This window comes from Coloeus monedula (assembly GCF_965178545.1).
Source record: "Coloeus monedula genome assembly, chromosome: 4".
Classification (NCBI taxonomy): domain Eukaryota; kingdom Metazoa; phylum Chordata; class Aves; order Passeriformes; family Corvidae; genus Coloeus; species Coloeus monedula.
Window position 1 is genome coordinate 34020377 of NC_138784.1, and position 17733 is coordinate 34038109.

Genomic DNA, 17733 nt, shown 5'->3' on the forward strand with positions numbered 1-17733 from the left:
GTGTTCAGGATGATTAGCCATATTGTTTGAATGCAAAGAATGTCCTGACAGGTGTTTTCAGTTTTTTAAAGTTTTCAGACTATTTGCTTTGTGCTGGAAATCAGAGTTTCATTGAGAAACTATTGATGGTAGGGGTCTTGAGAGTCCTTGAAAGCCACATAATTTTAAATGCCCTTTTTTTCTCTGTCTGAGGAAGGAATTCAGGCAATTCCTAGATACTTCATTGTTACACCCAGACATTTCCAAGATAGCCGTGTTTCTGGACCGGTAAAAGTCCGGCTATTACAGAAGTTTAAAGTGAAGTAAACATTGAAGACTGGAAAGTTCAGTGAAGTCAATTGCATTCCCATGAAGCATTTAATTATGTTTTTTCTTGGTATTTCATCAGTAAGATACACCTCCCACATATTCCTAGCAGCTCTGATTTTAATTTCATAATTGGTTATGCCTATGTATGTTCATTCTTTTAATTTAATCAAATCAACAGGTATCATGATGAAATGTCCTAGGAAACGTTAACTCTTTTTTTTTCAGTGCTTTTAAACATATTTACAACTTTTATTACAGTAAAAGAGTTATCAGAAGAGAATAAACAACTTGAAGAAGGAATGAAAGAAATATTGCAAGCCATCAAGGAAATGCAGAAGGATTCTAGTATGAAGGGAGGAGAAACAGCCTTGATAATCCCTAGTCTGGATCGTTTAGTTCATGTAAGATTGCTTTTTAAAGTATTATTTAGCTTTATAGGAATTACAGGGTATTTTTGTCCTCCTCAGTTATTAGTTTAGTGTAAAATTTAATAGTGGTTTCTTTGTACATATGCTTTCTTAGTGTGATTCCCCTTTAAAAAGGTAAATTAAAATATACAGGAGAAGGGATTGCCATTAAAATTAAAAAAGCCCCTAGTTTCAGCTGGCTATAATAAAACTGTCCTTGGCAAATTTGTTTCCCCATTCATAAAGCTTTGCTAAAAGTTCATTTGCCTTTTTATCTTTATGGGACTTGCAGGAAATGTTTTTAAAAAACACTTTATTCAAACATCTTACAAAAAACAAGGGTTTTTCCAGGAAAGTGTAACCATATAAGTCATAGTCTATGCAAATATACCATCAGGAAATTGTTAAATAGATGTTACAATGTTAAAATGTCATGCTTTTTGCTAGTTTCATGTAGTCTAAACTTGAGGGCTCCAGTTGACTCTGAAAGAAGTTAAAGCTTTTCTGCACTTTTTCTTTGTTTTGTTAATTAAATGTTTACTGCATTAGGCAATGGAGTCAAAGAATTCAGAGGGGATCTTTGATGCTAGTGTGCACTTGAAAGCTCAGGTTGACCAGCTTACAGGACGAAATGAGGAATTGAGACAGGAGCTAAGAGAGACTCAGAAGGAGGCAACAAGTTTGTCTAATCAGCTGGCAAGTGCCAATGAAAAGGTATATAATTTATTTTATATAATTTATTTTGTACTTCAAAAGTGACTGTTCTGATAATATAGAACAATCCACACAATCTGTAAGACACTGAATTTAGCTTATGAAAACAGTGTAATTGTACAAATCTTACTGAAATATATGTAGTGGACCTACTAATTCCGTTTTAACTTTGGATCTTACTCTTCTTAATGTTACTTTATCCTTGGAATATTCCCTCATGTTAAACACCAAGCATGCCTGTCTTCTGGGGAGAGCTGTGCCCAAAAAAGCTCAGTGATCTATTTCTTCAAAAAAGCCAGGAGTCTTCCATTTTTTATTTATAAATATGTAACAGAAATTAAGTGTTTGAAATTATGAATCATTCTCCAAAGTCCTATATCTTGTTTTAAGTCGTACAGTTCATTCTGTAGAATGCTTCTTCCAGGGAAGGAATGAGGAATGGATTATTATCTTACAAGAAGCCAAATTTAAATTTGCTTTTTATGACAGCTTTGGTGATGCAAAAAAGATTTGCCAGAAACTAATCTTCTAGAATAGTTTTTTACATACTGTTAGAGGACCAGAGAGCTTTTAAATTAAAGGAAAAGGGAAAGTTTTGTTTAGAAAAAACTGCCAAATAACCACTGCAATAATTCTTTCCAAAACTTAATCTTACTAAAGGAGTAGAATGCACTGTGTTTTAAACAACTGGGAATAAAACTGTGGTGGTACGTGTAGTTACCCTGATTGCTAGGGTAATTTGATAAATTTGGATGAATTTATTATGCATTTAATGATTTATGAAATCATAGCACTTTTAAAAGGTTATTTTAAGGAGTATTAGAATGTTTTAGAATATAAATGAAAATTAATTAAGTTATTAATCACAACTGATGTAGCAATATATTTTTCACAATTTGTTTTTAAATCTAATAGCAAGAGCTACTGCTTTATGGTTTTGTGTCCTTTCTTTAGATTGAACAAATGAAAAATGAAATTTGCTTACTACATCAGTCAGAAGGTGCCAATATTGTCTTCCAAACAGTGAATCTTCCAGAAGGAATGGCTCCTTCAAGTGTTAGTACGATTAATTCTCTGAATGAATATTTAATACATCTTACACAGGTAACTCATATATTCCTTGAAATAAAGAGTATTCATAACGTGTATCTAATTCCTCCAAAATCCAGTAGTATGCCGTGTGTGGAAACAAGAGATCTCTCCAAAATTGTTTTGGTGTTCTAACATCTACTAAACTCTGGGCTCTTCTGTAATTTAAAGCTGTAAGTATTTTGCTGTGCTGTAAACCTGAAAGGTAATAGTTAACTAACTTTTGGAACAGCAGTTCAGATTTTTTTTGTTTTAAATCTGAATTTTTGATCTAAATATTTGCCCACTCTTCCTTCTACTTCCACAGTTGCACTCTTTCTATGAGAAATTCTCTCTTACTGCTGTCTGGATTCCACACCTGAGTCTGCATGTGCAAATCCTACTTGAACAGTTTTTCCCTATAGAGCCAAGGTCTCTATTAATTTATTATATGAATTTTCATTCCATTATTTGTCAAAAATACATCAACAATTGTAAATAGAGGCATAAATACATTGAAACAGATTCCAGTGATTCCCATGGGAAGCATAGCAAACAGGATTATATTAATGAAGAATTGACTATTTCAGAATTGAAGTAAAAAAAAAAGTTACCTTTTTATTATTATTACGTTATCTTTTTCTGTCTTTGATAATTTTTTTTTTCATTAGAGAATATTTTTTCAATTCTATATGCTTGTAAAGTAGAATAGTATTTGGGAAAATGAGAAGAAAATGCCACTTCCCAGTTAGACATTCAATTAGTATTCTTTGTAGGCTAGCAATGGGTCCTGGTGTTTTGAACTTGAAGGCCTGTAACCTGCAGTGCAATTGTGCTCTATTTCACACCTGTTAATGTGAATGCCGAAGCTCACTGGTTTTTTTCATCTCTTGCTTCTAAAGAAAATACAGATTTCATATCCGTAGTTCACATAGTTCATGACAGAAGCATCTATCATGAAAACACAAAGGACTGCCATTTTGATTAGATTAATAGTTTTGTGTTTAAAACCTGTATTAATAACTTCTGTATTTTTATTTTGAAAATAACAATTAGGAACTGGAAAACAAAGAAAAGTTACTTAAACAATTAGAAGATGCAGTAGAGGACTACAAGCGAAAATTTGCAGTAATTCGTCATCAACAAGGCTTGCTGTATAAAGAATATCAAAGGTATTGCTCTCTTTTCTGAATGATGAAAGTTCAATTATCTAAGTATTTAACAATCTTGAAACAAGATTTGCTGCTGTGTTGAAGTAGTCCTTTGGTTAATGTCATAAGTGCTGCCATGTTTGGTTAGGGACTCCATACATTTTTTTCAGTCCTGTAAAGATTCAGACAACTCCTACAAAACCATTTTCTGCTGGACTCTTCTCATGTTGCATATTTTATGAGGATTTCATTGTGCTTTCTGCATCTGATATCTTGCATTTTACTAGAACCTGGTGTGATGGACTCTTCAGCCTCATTTTCTTTTGCTTTCAAGTATGGGTTGTAATAGGTTTTTGGAAGTGGAGAGGAGGGGAGGGGGGAAAAAAGCAAACTACTGTACCAATACAGTCAGAGATCTCTGAAAATTTCAGGTTGTCAGGATTTTGTGGCTGGTTTTCTTTCAGGCTCTTAGTTCTTTTATATGCTTCAGTGAACCTAAATTCTATAAAATTATTCTTATGGTTGAAAAATTAAAAAAGTGTTTTCATCTGTTTGGAGGATAGGGATAAATATGATGATTTGGATTTTTCAATTAACAAACTGTTATTTGAATACTCTGTCTTTGGATTGGAATGAACAGTCACCCAGGTGGCTTCTAGAATAAGTGTTTAACCTCTCAGAAACCTTTGTTTGTTCTTTGAATCAGTTAAGATTCCCAGACAATGTTATCCCTTTTTAAAGCATTAAAGATACAGCTTTTTTATTGAAGGCTCTAATATACTGCCTCATTTACTACTAGGTGAGATATCTCCAATGACAGGGAAAAAAAGATGATTCAAGGCTCCTTCCTCTAAACCTGGTACAGATTGAAGTTACCTGAGGAGATTCTTTGACTTGGCATCACATTAAAAGTCACTTTCAAAGAATTTTCTTCCATTCTCCCATTTTACTCCATTATGTAAGAAGCTAAGATACCTTCTTTGAGGAGATAATACCACTTCTAAAATACCCTTGATTAACCATTGTTTAAACAAGCCTAAACTATCCCATACAGTCTATAGGAACTTCCTTATTAAACATGTATGAAAGTTCACAGTCTTTTTTTTTCCCAAATGAATAAATAAAAATGGGTAGAGGAGAGTAGTTTGGGCCAAGTGAAGCTGTGTGAGCTGAATCTTTTTATGTTTTCAATGTGTTTTTCACTGAAATAACAAAACAAGGGTGGGAACTTGTTAATTTCCGTAGCAGGAAGTTATGTCCTTTATGCAGCTGAAATAAAAATAAATGTAATGGAAGGAAAGATTTGCAGGCAAAAAAGTAGGAAAGTAAGGCATATATATCTCTGCATTATAATGTACATAAGAACAGATAAGACACTGAAGAGTTATTTTCATCATTTAAGAAGCTGTAGCCTAAAGAGAGGGTATTGTTTTTCAGTAATCCGTCTACAATTTATCATGTGCTTTTCAAATTATATTACTGCTAAAAGTAAGTACCTTGGTTTGCAATATTTCAGAGTTGCTGTTGAAGTTACAAGTTTTAAAAATTATCAAGTCTTTCATCATAATAAATGAAAATTCCTTACTGTTTTAGTCAAAAGGAGAGCTGGCAGAAAGAATCAGAAAATATTAAAGAGGAAATGAAAAAGCTAGAAGAGCAAAAAGAACAGGATGCTATGAAAATAAAGGCATATTCTGTAAGTAATTTCTGCTGCTTTCATTTTTCAAAAGGACTTTAGGACATAGAACAGAGGTTTTAATACACTGCTCTGGTTTGTTAGATGGGAAAATGTGTACACACACCTCTAGTGCGTGCCCCAGGGTGCTGTGTATGTGTGGGGGTGCTCCAGTGCTGTGTGTGCCCGTTGGCCTTCCTGCAGACTGCTAACCCTGCACTGGGGAGAAGCCACCCCAGGAGGTCACATCACACACCTGGGGTGTGGGTCCTTAATTGTTGCACTTAGTACCTCCAGACCATTATCTGGAGCACTGAGGAGTGGTGTCCAGCAGGGAAGAATCGCTCACAAATGCGCAGAAGATGCAGTGGAGAAGCCTCTGAAGCTGAACTAGGTTATGAGTGCTGCATTATAACCCTTTCTGCCTCTACTGTTAGAAGCTTTTATGCTTTTTTTATACCAGTTTTCAAGCTGACAACTTTATTTCAAGTCTCTAATTTTATGGTTACTATTCAGTCTGGTTAATGGTGATCTTCAAGATTATCAGTTTTGAGCAAATGCCTTCTAAGGCAGTCTCACGTGTACTGTTCACACACACTACACTCACACTGCTCTCTTAACAGTAGTTGTTACCCCGGCTGTTTGATTGGGAGGAGAAGCATGCAAACAACCCCTTGGAAAACACATTAGTTTACACTAAGAATTAAGGTTACTACTTTTAATTGCACCTTATTATAAGTAACTGTTAATGTAAGTGAATCAGTGTTTCAGAAAAACAGGAAACAGAATTCATCTTTCTATTTTGATTTACTTCCACCAAGTTGGAATTCAATATTCCATTAAGAAAACTGAAAAGTATTGGTGGTATTTAGAAGTTCCTGGAATTCATGCAGGTGTCTAATCACAGACATAGTGCAATTTTAGATGGCTACAGTTGTCTTTGGGCACCAAACTGCAAAATTTAACCAAAGGCATATTGGCCTTACAGAGAAGCAGACACAGAGCAAGGATATCACAGGGTGTTGAAAGTAACTGTGAATGTTTAGAAGACAGCAGCTCCAATTTCTACTACCTGTCTCCTTGGCAAGCTGATGTGTGTGACAGCAGAGCTAAAGCTCACATGACTTCTGTGACCTGAGTTGCCATAGTTTGCTCTCCCCACCGCTGCCCCACCTGGGATTTATACTTGCATGCAAGCACATGTGTGCACACAGACACACAAATGTTACTACAGCAGGGATCCTGAGCTTACTTTACAAATAAAGGTTTGGTCTTCAAAGTAGGACGTTATTAGGGTTTGTTTGGAGCCACAGGACTTCTCTTTTGTTTAGAAAATTGTTCCAATGCATTTTTTTTTATTCTACTATAAATGGGAAGACTGATGACAGGGAATGCAGAGAACCATTCTTATAAATTTTGAAAATGTCAGCATTAATTAAAATTCCAGTTAGTCAGTACAAGGTACTAGCTTCTGGTTTTGAAGATTTGTCTTTTTCTTAGAATATTGTATACCTGGGCATATGTTGAGTGTGTGTATATATTTTATTAGCAAAAAGAAATTATTTCAGAAAATTAATGGAATTTTTCCACGTAGATTAAAAAGTATGCAAGAAAGCTTGTGTATATAGTTGTGCTTTACCATATTTCTGAACAAGGTTCTTTGTTAAAAAAATGTTTTACAGAATTTACTCGATGCACTTCAGATGGATCCTGATGAAACAAAGAAAGTACTTGCAGAAAATAATAGAAAAATAACTGTTTTACGAGTTAATGAAAAATCACTAACCAGGCAGTGTACCACTTTACTTGAAATGGAACGACACCTCAGAAAAGAAAATGAGAAACTAAAGGGTGAAATAACACATATGGAGACTGCAGTTACAGGGAAGATTGGAAACTTGCAACGATTCAAGGTATAGTTTATAGTAGTAATAGCACACATTTTTATTTTTACTATTTGGAAAGAAATACCCTTTGTTTTTAAATTGGGTTGATACTAGTTTCTTGAATGCATTACCCAAAAGCTTGCTAATTGCTGTTATAAATTTTGTAGAAATATCCTTTGTGTTTAAATAAGCACTGTGACCTGGACAAGCTCAAGAAGTGGGTCAGTGGGAACTTCACATGGTTTAACAAGACCAAGTGCAAGGTGCTGCACCTGAGTCAGGGTAACCCCTGGTACTAATCCAGGCTGGGAATGAACTGATGGAGAGCAGCTCTGCCAAGGAGGACCTGGGGGTGCTGGTGGGTGAGAGGCTGGACATGACCCAGCCATGTGCACTCACAGCCCAGAAAGCAGATGTATCCTGGGCTGCACCCAAAGCAGCGTGGCTGTTATGAGGAAGGGTTGAGATAACTGGGATTGCTCAGACTGGAAAAGAGGAAGCCTTTGGGGTGGCCTAATTCTGGCCTTCCAGTATCTGGAGGGAACCTACAAGAAATATGGAGAGAGACTGTTGATAAGGGGATCTAGTGACAGGACAAGGGGGAAGGGCTTCAAACCAAAAGAGAGTAGCTTTAGATTAAATATTAGGAAGAAATTCTTTGCTATGAGGGTGGGGAGGCACTGGCACAGGTTGCCCAGAGAAGTTGTGGATGCCCTGTCCCTGGAAGTGTTCAAGGACAGGGCTCTGAACAACATGGTCTAGTGGAAGTTGTCCCTGCCCATGGCAGGGTGCTTTGGATCTAGATGATCTTCCAAGTGCCCTTCCAACCCAAACCATTCTGTGATTCTATGATCGTCGTATCTTACCTTCTGGCCTTGCAGGTTGCTAGGGCCTGTATTAGTTTTATAAAATATGTTTTGACAGTGCCTTGAGAGGCAACTATTGGTAAAATTATCCTGTGAATTGGAAAATCAGAGAAGTTTTGTCAGTGTTTATTGCAGGAGATTTTTAAAGGTGAACAGTAATTTAGAAAAACAAACCAATTACCTAAAGCACTATATTAAGTATTATTCTTTTTACGCGGAGTAATTTTATATTTAAATTTCTAGCTGACCTTAGTAACCTATTGTGTTGATTATTTTCATAGGAAATGGCTTGCTTTAAGATTGCAGCTCTGCAAAAAGTGCTGGATGGTAGTGTGCCATTGTCTGAGCTAGAAGTGGCCAATAAGCAGTACAATGCATTAACTGCTAAATACAGAGAGATGTTACAAAAAGATAATTTGCTTGTCCAACGGACAACAAACATGGAACACATGGAGGTAATTTATGTTACTTTTTAACCCTAAGGGAAAGAAAATTACTATATATTAATTCAGCTTTGCTTTTTTTCCCTCACTTAATAGAATGATAGAACAGAAGTTCCAGCACTGAAATTGCTGGTTAGAACAGTTTCGTAGTGAGTATGAGATGTTTGAGCCAGTGTGACTGTTGCTGTTGAATTTTAATTTGCTTTCCTGGTATTCTTAGTGGATTAAGACACATACACAGAATTCCAGGTTTTATTTCAATGGGCAGACAGAAAAGCATTTTGTTTTGGTTCTTTGGGTTTTTGTTTGTTTGCTGTTTAAGCTTTGGATATGTTCCTTCAGAAAATATTTTTAGTTCATTGATTACTAAAACAAGGCTGGCCGAAGGAATATTTGCTGTCATCTTCAGTTTTGGAGGTCATAAGGAAAATAGAATGAATGTAAACAGTTCCAAGGCTTTCTCTCAAAGTATGTGCTCTTACTAATTCCCAGCTTTTATAGAAATAAAATGTTTAATTCCAAAAAGAGTAAAGCTTTGGAATTTTACTTCCCTAAAAGAACCCAAAAACCCCAAAGATTGTTCATAATGTGTTTGCAAAATATTGTAGGGACTGCAAATATTTAACTCCTGCCGTGAACTCTTTTTCTGAAGTAGAAGGGAGTTTCTTCTCAAGCACTGTAAAGTTGGCTTCAGAGATACGTTACTACCTCCCACTTTTCAGGGGTGGTAAAGAATGAATGGTGCCTACATCTATTTTATGGAATTTTGTATGTATGAGAACTTGCATTGCCTATTTCAACAACTTCATAGAGCTAGAGAATCATTTATCAACTAAAAACGTGTCCAGAAAACTAAAAATTGCAAATTAATATGAAGCATTCCATTTGTTTTATTGGTTAATGTGGAAATTCGTGTTTGTATTTGGAGGAGTGAAGGAACATTTACAAAGGTAACATTTGGCATCATATTAGGTGACTAGCAGAACTAAAAGAAATGTATGGTCTGTCTTAAATAGATTTTTATGTGCAAGATGAAGTACTCTGGGTGGGATGAAATATCCTCCAGAAGTACTTCTAATCTAATTCTAGACACCGTAGGAATCACACTTGCTGGTCATAAATGTTCACAGTATTACTAGCTGTGATAGTAAGAAATAGAGGACAAAGACTTATATTTTTACACTTAGTAGGAAACATATACTCTTCTGTTGCCATATATGTAGGTTATGGGTCACACACAGATAAAGTTTTAATCTGAAAATTTTCATAGATACTAAGCATGAAATCTGCTACAAGTAAATAGTTTGCTGTTATGTTGCAACTTTTCTGTCCTACAGCGTGAGAATGAATCCTTGAAAGCACAGATAAATTCATTGAATAAGGAGCTGGAGATCACAAAAGAGAAACTTCATACTGTAGAACAGGCTTGGGAACAGATGACTAAACTGGGCAAGTATGAAAGTTATATTGTAACATTAAGCACCAAATGGTATATCCTGTATAAAAGTAATATTTGAAAATATTTTAAAATGGACATATCTTAAAATAACCAAAATCAGAAAAATCAAAACTATTTCATGTCTTTCAGTAACAATCTTAATTTTTGTGCTGAATATTTTTGTTTGTATGCTTCATTTGACTAAAACCAAGTTTGTTATTTTTCTCTGGAAACTCTTCCACTTTGACTTTTTTTGGGTTACTGGGTCAAGGGTTTAAAAGCTTTTAAAGCAACATCATGTGAATTAGATTTTCTTAATGTGTTCTAACTTGATTCTCAGTCATAGTGCTTCAGAGGTTGTCAAGAAAGTGATTTCTTTTTGCTGGTTTCATGCTTTGCAGCAAAGTATTCTTTCTGGATAGCTGGGGTTTCTTCGTACAGTGTACATTCCCGTTATTCAAGAAGAACTCACTCACTCCTGTTTGTTTTACAGACCAGGCTTGACCAGGTATATTAAGGATAAAGTGAAAGGCTACACTGAAAATAGTTATCAGTGTCAATAACCATGGTTGCAGATACATGCATTCATAATTGATAGTAATATATTATTCAAATTACGTACCTTTCAAATCTGTAATAAGGCAAGATAACTATGCCTCCAGTTTAAAAAAAAATAATATTGGTGTTATGATAAAGTTTATGTGATATATATAAAGAAAAACTCATGTTCAGTTTCATGGTGGAAATAATTTTCATAGTTGAATCAGCTTGTGTATTTCCTAATTCAGTATTTTTTTCTTGTAGGGGATGACAGTGCAATGGACAAAGCCACAAAAGCAATAACCAACAGTGAGATTTTGTCCATTTCTAAGAAAATCACAATGTTGGAAATGAAGGAACTAAATGAAAGACAGAGAGCAGAACATTCACAACGAATGTATGAACATTTAAGGAGTACTGTAAAGCAAATAGAAGAACGTAATTTTGAATTGGAAACAAAATTTGCTGAGGTAAATCTGCTGAGATTTAACAGCCTAATTTGATACATCCTAAAAGCATATTTTTGAGCTTTTCAAGAATTATTTATATCAGTAACATCAATTTGTATCAATAAATAAGTGTATAAATAAGCTTATGATGCAAAAAATAGTTTTGCAGCCTTTAAGAGCTGCAATTTTGCATGTGCAGGACATTGGTAAAAATATAACTAATTAATTTGTCAGTAGTTTATTTTAAAAGTTAGTTAATAGCTGTAAAACACATGATGAGCATCTTGACAGATAGTTTCCTAGTTTTGTCACCAGACTGCAAGCAAAAAGTCTCTTCCGGACCTGTTATTTCTTTTGTCTAATTCATATGATCTCTTTTCATTTATTTTTTTCTTATAATTACCAATTATTCAAAAAAAGGTTAGAACTTTACATCCCTTGGGCTACTGATAGTGTCGTGATTCTGTTACAGATTGGCTATGTCCTGTGTCACACATTGTCTATAGTACAGGAATAGAAGTTATGTGCCATTGAAGCTCATGAACCTTAATATTCCTATTCTATTAGTCTTAACCTTGTTAGGTTTTTTTTGTCCACACTATTCGTATTTGGATTTTTAATAGAAATTTATTTTTTACTAGCAGGAGACTTTATTATAGTTTCTAGAATAAATTTATTAATAGGAATTGTACAGATTTGTTCTCGTGCCATTACTGGTCTATTATTTAAGCACAAAGGAAGAAAAAGAATAATTGATAGGAGTGTTGATTTCATTTCCACTCCTTGTCTTTTGCTAGTGTAGCCTAACTATTTTAGATTGCTATTGTGTGACTCCCTGTTTCTCTCATGTTTTAGTAATGTGTGTTACATTGTTTTGATTTGATTTAATCTCCAAGAGGGCATAACTGAAAGTGTATAAAGCTTTTCAGCAGCAGTACTGTTAAAGCCTTTTTTGATGGGATAGTTTCTTTTATTTCTTTAAGAAATGCTTTAGGTGATGCACCCTAGTGTCACATTTTTCATATTCTCTTTTTTTGCATATTTTATTTGTCTTGTCTACTTTTAGGTCTGATGGTCTTCCTTTATTCTGAGTTGATGAACTCCTAATGCCATAATTTTTTCTTTCTAGTACCTCTGTATCCGTTTTTCCTCATTTCTGTACCTCCAGTACATACACTTTCTGTTTCATATACTCCTGTAGTCAGTACCTCCTAATCTGATGTAATAGCTCTTTTTTTGTTTAAGAGACAACAAGATTGTGTGCAGATGTAATTAATGACAGTTGTAAGTGACATCAGTTTAAGAACTGATAACCAGAAGTCTTCTATACATCTTTTTAACTCATAAATCAACGTCAGCATTCTACTTTTAGTTTTCCAGATACGTGAGGATGCCCTGCACTTCTTTTTGTTTGTTTAGGAAATCAGTTATTTTATTAAGAAGAAGTGGTATCAGAATAATGGGCCACAACTGTATGTACTAATTAAGTCCTGAGACTTCTCTGTGTTGTCTAAAGGTTTTCAGATTATCTATCTTAATGCTCTTTGGTTTGAATTGAAATATTGGTTACTCCGTATTTGATAATCAACTTGAGAAATCAGGCTGCTTGAAAGAATATCACTTAATTAAGAAAGGTTTTTTTAGAAAGAACAAAAGAACAATATTATTGTCAGTCTTGGCATTTATAACCTCTGTTTGTGTTACCAATGCCAATATAATAGGCAGTATATAAATATGTAAGACTGTTCATTTCCTGAAGTGTTTACAGTCTTTTTTAAATGTGTTTTTATTTTTAATTTTATTTTAGGAGCAAGTTATTGCGGTAATGCTTTTAAGAAAATTCATTAATAAAAATTGTGTTTAGTTTAGATTTCTTTTCTGTGCCAAATCGTGTATTCATTCCTATGTGCATGCAACCCTGCAAACAAAAAGATGATTAGGCAGAGAGTAAGGGAAACTGGTTTTTGAAGAGAACCTCATCACAGCTGAACTGTGTATTGCAATGAGTGACAAATGAGAAGTACTTTTGGCACTGCTATTTTCATTGCAGAGTTTGAGCAGTTATGTGCTTAGGATACCATTTTGTTTGTTTGTTTCTGGTTTTGATTTTTTTAAGCTCACCAAAATCAATCTTGAGGCACAGAAAGTGGAGCAGGAATTAAGAGATGAACTGTCAAAGAGTGTAAGTAAGGCAGTAAGTGATGCTGATAGACGACAAATTGTGGACCTAGAGAAGCGTGAGATGGAGCTCAAGATTGAAGTATCAAAGTAAGTGCTGAAGTAACAAATTTTGAATGCAGTATCTTCGGAAAGGTGTGAAAATTTAGGCTATTAGTCTTATGTAATACACTACTTATGTATCACTGACATCCAATTTTCTATGCCTGTTCTTTTGAGCATTTATATATGCCAAATTTGGCATTGAAATTGAAGCATTTAATTCCTGACTATAAAGAATGCAATTTGTTTCATTTTAATTTGAACAAGGAATTAAGTGCTGGCCTGGCTAGATAGGGTAAGTGTGCAATTAGATACTTACAGTACTATTTTTACACTAATTAAGGTCGATTTTGTTTCTGTGCCACCACCCCTCTTTATGTGTATGAAAATCTCATATAACTAACTGGAAAGCAGTTCTTACTTTGAAAGACTCATATCTCAAAGATTAAGTTACAGTAGGAGGGAGGTTTGCCATTTACTTAGAAGAGATTAACTGCATAAATTGGAAAACTGAGCTTTTTGGATGTGTTGATAGGGACATTTGTCTTTGAGTAATTAATATAATCATGTTATATTCCTACACCAGAGTAAAGTCTATAGGGATACTTGCAGTGATATTTAGCACTGAAAATAAGTTATTAGACTTGGGGAAGCAGAGAAGGGAATTGAGAATGAAACGTTTTGAGCATTTAGAAAATGTTGAGTATTAATATCCTAAAGTGGGAGAGAAATACAGGACAGAGATGCTTAGTTTAGGTAAAAAAACCCATGGCATTGTTTTCCTGGAGTAGGTTACTGCTAGCAAACTTCTGTATAATGTATGGCAAAATCTCCTGTGAAAAATTTGAGAGGCAATACAGAACAAGAATTTCCTTAACCAGGGCTCTGAGTAGTAGAGAAGAATATGCTGAAAAGAATGAAGTCCAAATGTTTCGATATGATGAAACATACTAAGTATCTTTCCTTAGCATCTTCTATGTAGAAAAACTTATTAGGTTACTCAGTGCTTTCAAGTGACACAATACTCTTGCTTGTCCTGGAAGGTTAAGAGAACTATCTGATGTAGCACAAACACAAGTTGAAGCTCTGGAGGCACGCCAGCAATACAGAGATAAAGAAGTGGAATCTCTTAGAATGCAAATTTTACATTATCAGGTAAAATTCAGCCTGTCTTAAAATTGCAGTTTGGATCCTTTTTTTCCCTGGAGTGAGAAGAAATGAAGTAATTTTGCAATGAATCAGAAAACTGCAGAAGTATTTCAGAAGGATCTTAGCAAACTGGTCCTTGTAGTGGCCATACCCTTTCAAAAGTTCTATATAACATTAATTATTCCCTTCTCCATTTATTCCGTTTCTAGCTGTGCAACTATTACAGATCCTGACCTTTTTCCATGTTGTTTACGTAATATTAATTCTTTTATCATTAATAGCTCACGGTCAAGGAAAAACTCATGGTCAGGAAAATTTGATCATTTTTTACAAGGCAAGAAATTACTTGCAAATATTGAAGATTTGCAATAGGTTTACTATTTTGTTTTGTTATTAGCTAAAACAATTTATTGGGATTTGGTTTCATGTTGTAGAAGGGTTTGAGTCCTTAAATCCAACACGTGTCAGCTTTTACATTACCATATTTTCTAAGTTTAGGTATACATTTCTTCCTCCATTTATGGTATTTTAGAAAGAGACCATTTTTAAGATCAGTATATGAAAAGGTGTACTTCTAAAATGTGGCCATAAAACAACAGTGGAAAAATAAAAGCCTGTTAGAGGCTAATTCTTACTCTTCTCTGTGGAATAAAATATATGCAATATATAATATATTAAAAAAATAGCTTGTTTATATTTACATATAAACTGTGTTAATCAAAATGAAAAATAAATTTGTTCTATCAATTTTGTTCTTAGGCACAGTCAGATGAAAAAGCAATTATTGCAAAACTCCATCAAGATATCACAGCCCTTCAAGGTAGTGAATCTCTTGCTGTAGGCAAATTGGAGAAGTTCAAATTGAAACTGCAGAAGATGGAGATCCATAATCTACGTTTAGAGCAGAAGCTTGATGAGAGAGATCAAGCCTTATATTTTGCCCGACTCGAAGGAAGAAATAGAGCCAAACATCTACAACAGACGGTTCAGTCTTTGCGGCGACAGTTTAGTGGTGCTCTGCCTTTAGCACAGCAAGAAAAATTCTCTAAAACAATGATTCAGCTACAGAATGACAAACTGAAGATCCTGGAAGAAGTTCAGCATGCCCAGCAGGAACGTCGAAATGCAGAAAACAGAGCATTAGAGCTGGAGTTAAAACTGAAAAATCTAGAAGAATTATTAAGTGCATTGAAGGATGCAAGAGGAGCTCAAAAGGTTCGTGATTTTACAGCTTTGAGTAGCTTTGCTTATCTGATCTGCATTTAAATTATGTTTCAGTTCAGTTTGTTTTAATATGTTTTATGTTTATAGGTTTAAATATGTTTTAATGTAAAACTTGCTGATTTCAAAATACACTGTTAGAATATGACAGCAATTATATTTTGTTTTCTGTAAAAGTCAGTGCAGTTATATTTACTAATTATCTTTTGTGCCCAATTAAGGCACATAGGAACTAGAGGCTAGCTATAAATGCAGTTATATTAAATTGAATTATATTATGAATCTAATTAAATAATGAATTAAATTAAATACAGAGTAGCATTCTGAAGTTCTGTTCCATGAGCCTGCAGCAAAATCTTCACTGAAGATCCATGTCTTTTTAAATAAATCCAGGGGCAGTAATTTTGGCAGCATGGTTAGAAATGTTCCTATGCTCACGTAAATCTGCTTAAGCTATTTTGCAACTGTAAGCAATGTTGCCCTGAAATCTTAAGAAGGCTTTCTCACTTCTCTTCAAGGTCACTGTATATTATATAATATGATTGTATCTGTTATCACTGAAGTTGTCTGCATGTAAGCAACCAATGGTTGTAACGCTCTGGGCACATTTTAGTTTTGAGTCAGTTTTCTAGTATTTTTCTAGAGCATTTTGACCTAAGTATCTCTGTTATTCTTAGTACACGTGCATTTTTTTGAATACCTATAGTTTTTAATGGTTTTGAATTCTTTTGCTCTTTTAGAAAAGACAAACCAAACTTTTTGCATACTTCTTTTGTTCAGTCTGGACAGATACATAGGGTATAACTTGGGTCATTTGAAAATTGTTTGCAGTGCACTTTTGTCAGTATAAGGGAAACCTGTTGCCTCTCCAGTTGTGTGCTGCACTTCTCAGTCACTCCCCTTGCAGTTTCATACTCTTGTCATGCTTCCTCACTCAATAAGTGAAGAAGCTTAAAAAGGCAGAATATCTGTCTTCCAGTTAGCTTGAGAAGTTCCATCCTGCCTCAAGGGCAAAGAGTGAAGCCGCATCTTGTTGGCCTGTGGTAAATTATAATGTACTGTGTGTTATTCATTGCAAGGTAATTGAGTGGCACATGAAGATGGAGGAACTCCATCTGCAGGAACTTAAACTTAGTCGAGAATTAGTCAAGCAAAAGGAAGAGGTGAAGTATTTGCGTAATATAATTTCTGAATATGAATGTACAATCAGTAACCTGGAAGAAGAAATTGTGCAGCAGAACAAGGTATGTATTTCTGCATGCTATTGAAAAAATATCCTAGTCCTTCCTTTCCTAAATGGTTTTCTAATAAGTCCGTAACATAGGTGTTTGCATCTTGATTTCATAATTCTTTTTAATAGCTCTTCTGAGTAGTTTACTTTTCAGTAACTATTTTTTCAGTTGAAGTTGGCTATAAAATTCCCATTTATTTCCCCAAATTGCCTTCAATAAATAAACTACTTTTATCAAACATTTGTTACAGTTTCATGAAGGAAGGCAAATGGCTTGGGATCAGAGAGAAGTAGAACTGCAGCGCCAGTTAGACCTGTATGATCATCAACAAACTGAAATACTTAGCACAGCTTTAAAGGTACGTGCACTAAAAGTAGACTCATAAGCATGTTTTTCAGAGCTGTCAGAGTACATGAATATGAATCTTTCTGTGCAGTTAGAAGAGGCTACAGGCTCAGTTCCAGACCCTAGTTTGCCAATCCCACAGCAACTTGAGTTGGCTTTAAGAAAGATTCAGGAGCATATTCGAACAATCCTGGAAACTAGGGCAACCTGCAGATCACTGGAGGAGGTAATTTAATGTATAAATTATAATTTAAAGTGACAAAGTTTGTGTTTCCATGTTCTTTTACTTCATTTTCCATGAAAAAGATCCTTTTTAAAATGTCATTTAGTCATATTTAACACAGAGAAAATGTAAATAAAAAATATAATCACACCATGAATAAAATGAAATCTTTTTTCCATTGGAACAAATCAAAGAGGAGAATTTTCTAATGTTTTTATTAATCCATTCAGTAGGATAAGATGGCTCTTGCTGTACAAAATTCAGTTGACTATACCCAGTTAAATTTAGCAAGTGTTACAAAATACTTTTATCTTGGGTTGCTAAAGTGCTACTCTGCTACAGAAGATACTTTGTGGTTCTTAAATAATTTGTAAAACACCAGCTTCGTCATTTAGTA

At 34.5% G+C, this 17733-nt stretch overlaps 1 protein-coding gene across 4 annotated transcripts in view; it reads left to right on the plus strand.

Moving 5' to 3' along the window:
- Nucleotides 1-17733, plus strand: part of CEP290 (centrosomal protein 290) — a 49261-nt gene that overhangs the window by 13366 nt on the left and 18162 nt on the right. For 3 of the 4 annotated variants that reach the window (XR_014226371.1, XM_082280649.1, XM_082280651.1), the window contains exons 20-34: nt 568-710; nt 1266-1430; nt 2385-2534; nt 3555-3670; nt 5243-5345; nt 7007-7237; nt 8358-8531; nt 9857-9968; nt 10762-10967; nt 13063-13214; nt 14210-14321; nt 15075-15530; nt 16616-16780; nt 17019-17126; nt 17205-17339. Coding sequence is in view for 3 of the 4 variants with exons in the window: in XM_082280649.1 (XP_082136775.1) it covers nt 568-710; nt 1266-1430; nt 2385-2534; nt 3555-3670; nt 5243-5345; nt 7007-7237; nt 8358-8531; nt 9857-9968; nt 10762-10967; nt 13063-13214; nt 14210-14321; nt 15075-15530; nt 16616-16780; nt 17019-17126; nt 17205-17339 (2528 nt within the window). In the remaining variant the exon portion in view is untranslated. The remainder of the gene's footprint in view (nt 1-567; nt 711-1265; nt 1431-2384; nt 2535-3554; nt 3671-5242; nt 5346-7006; nt 7238-8357; nt 8532-9856; nt 9969-10761; nt 10968-13062; nt 13215-14209; nt 14322-15074; nt 15531-16615; nt 16781-17018; nt 17127-17204; nt 17340-17733) is intronic. The other variant, XM_082280650.1, reaches the window with a different exon arrangement.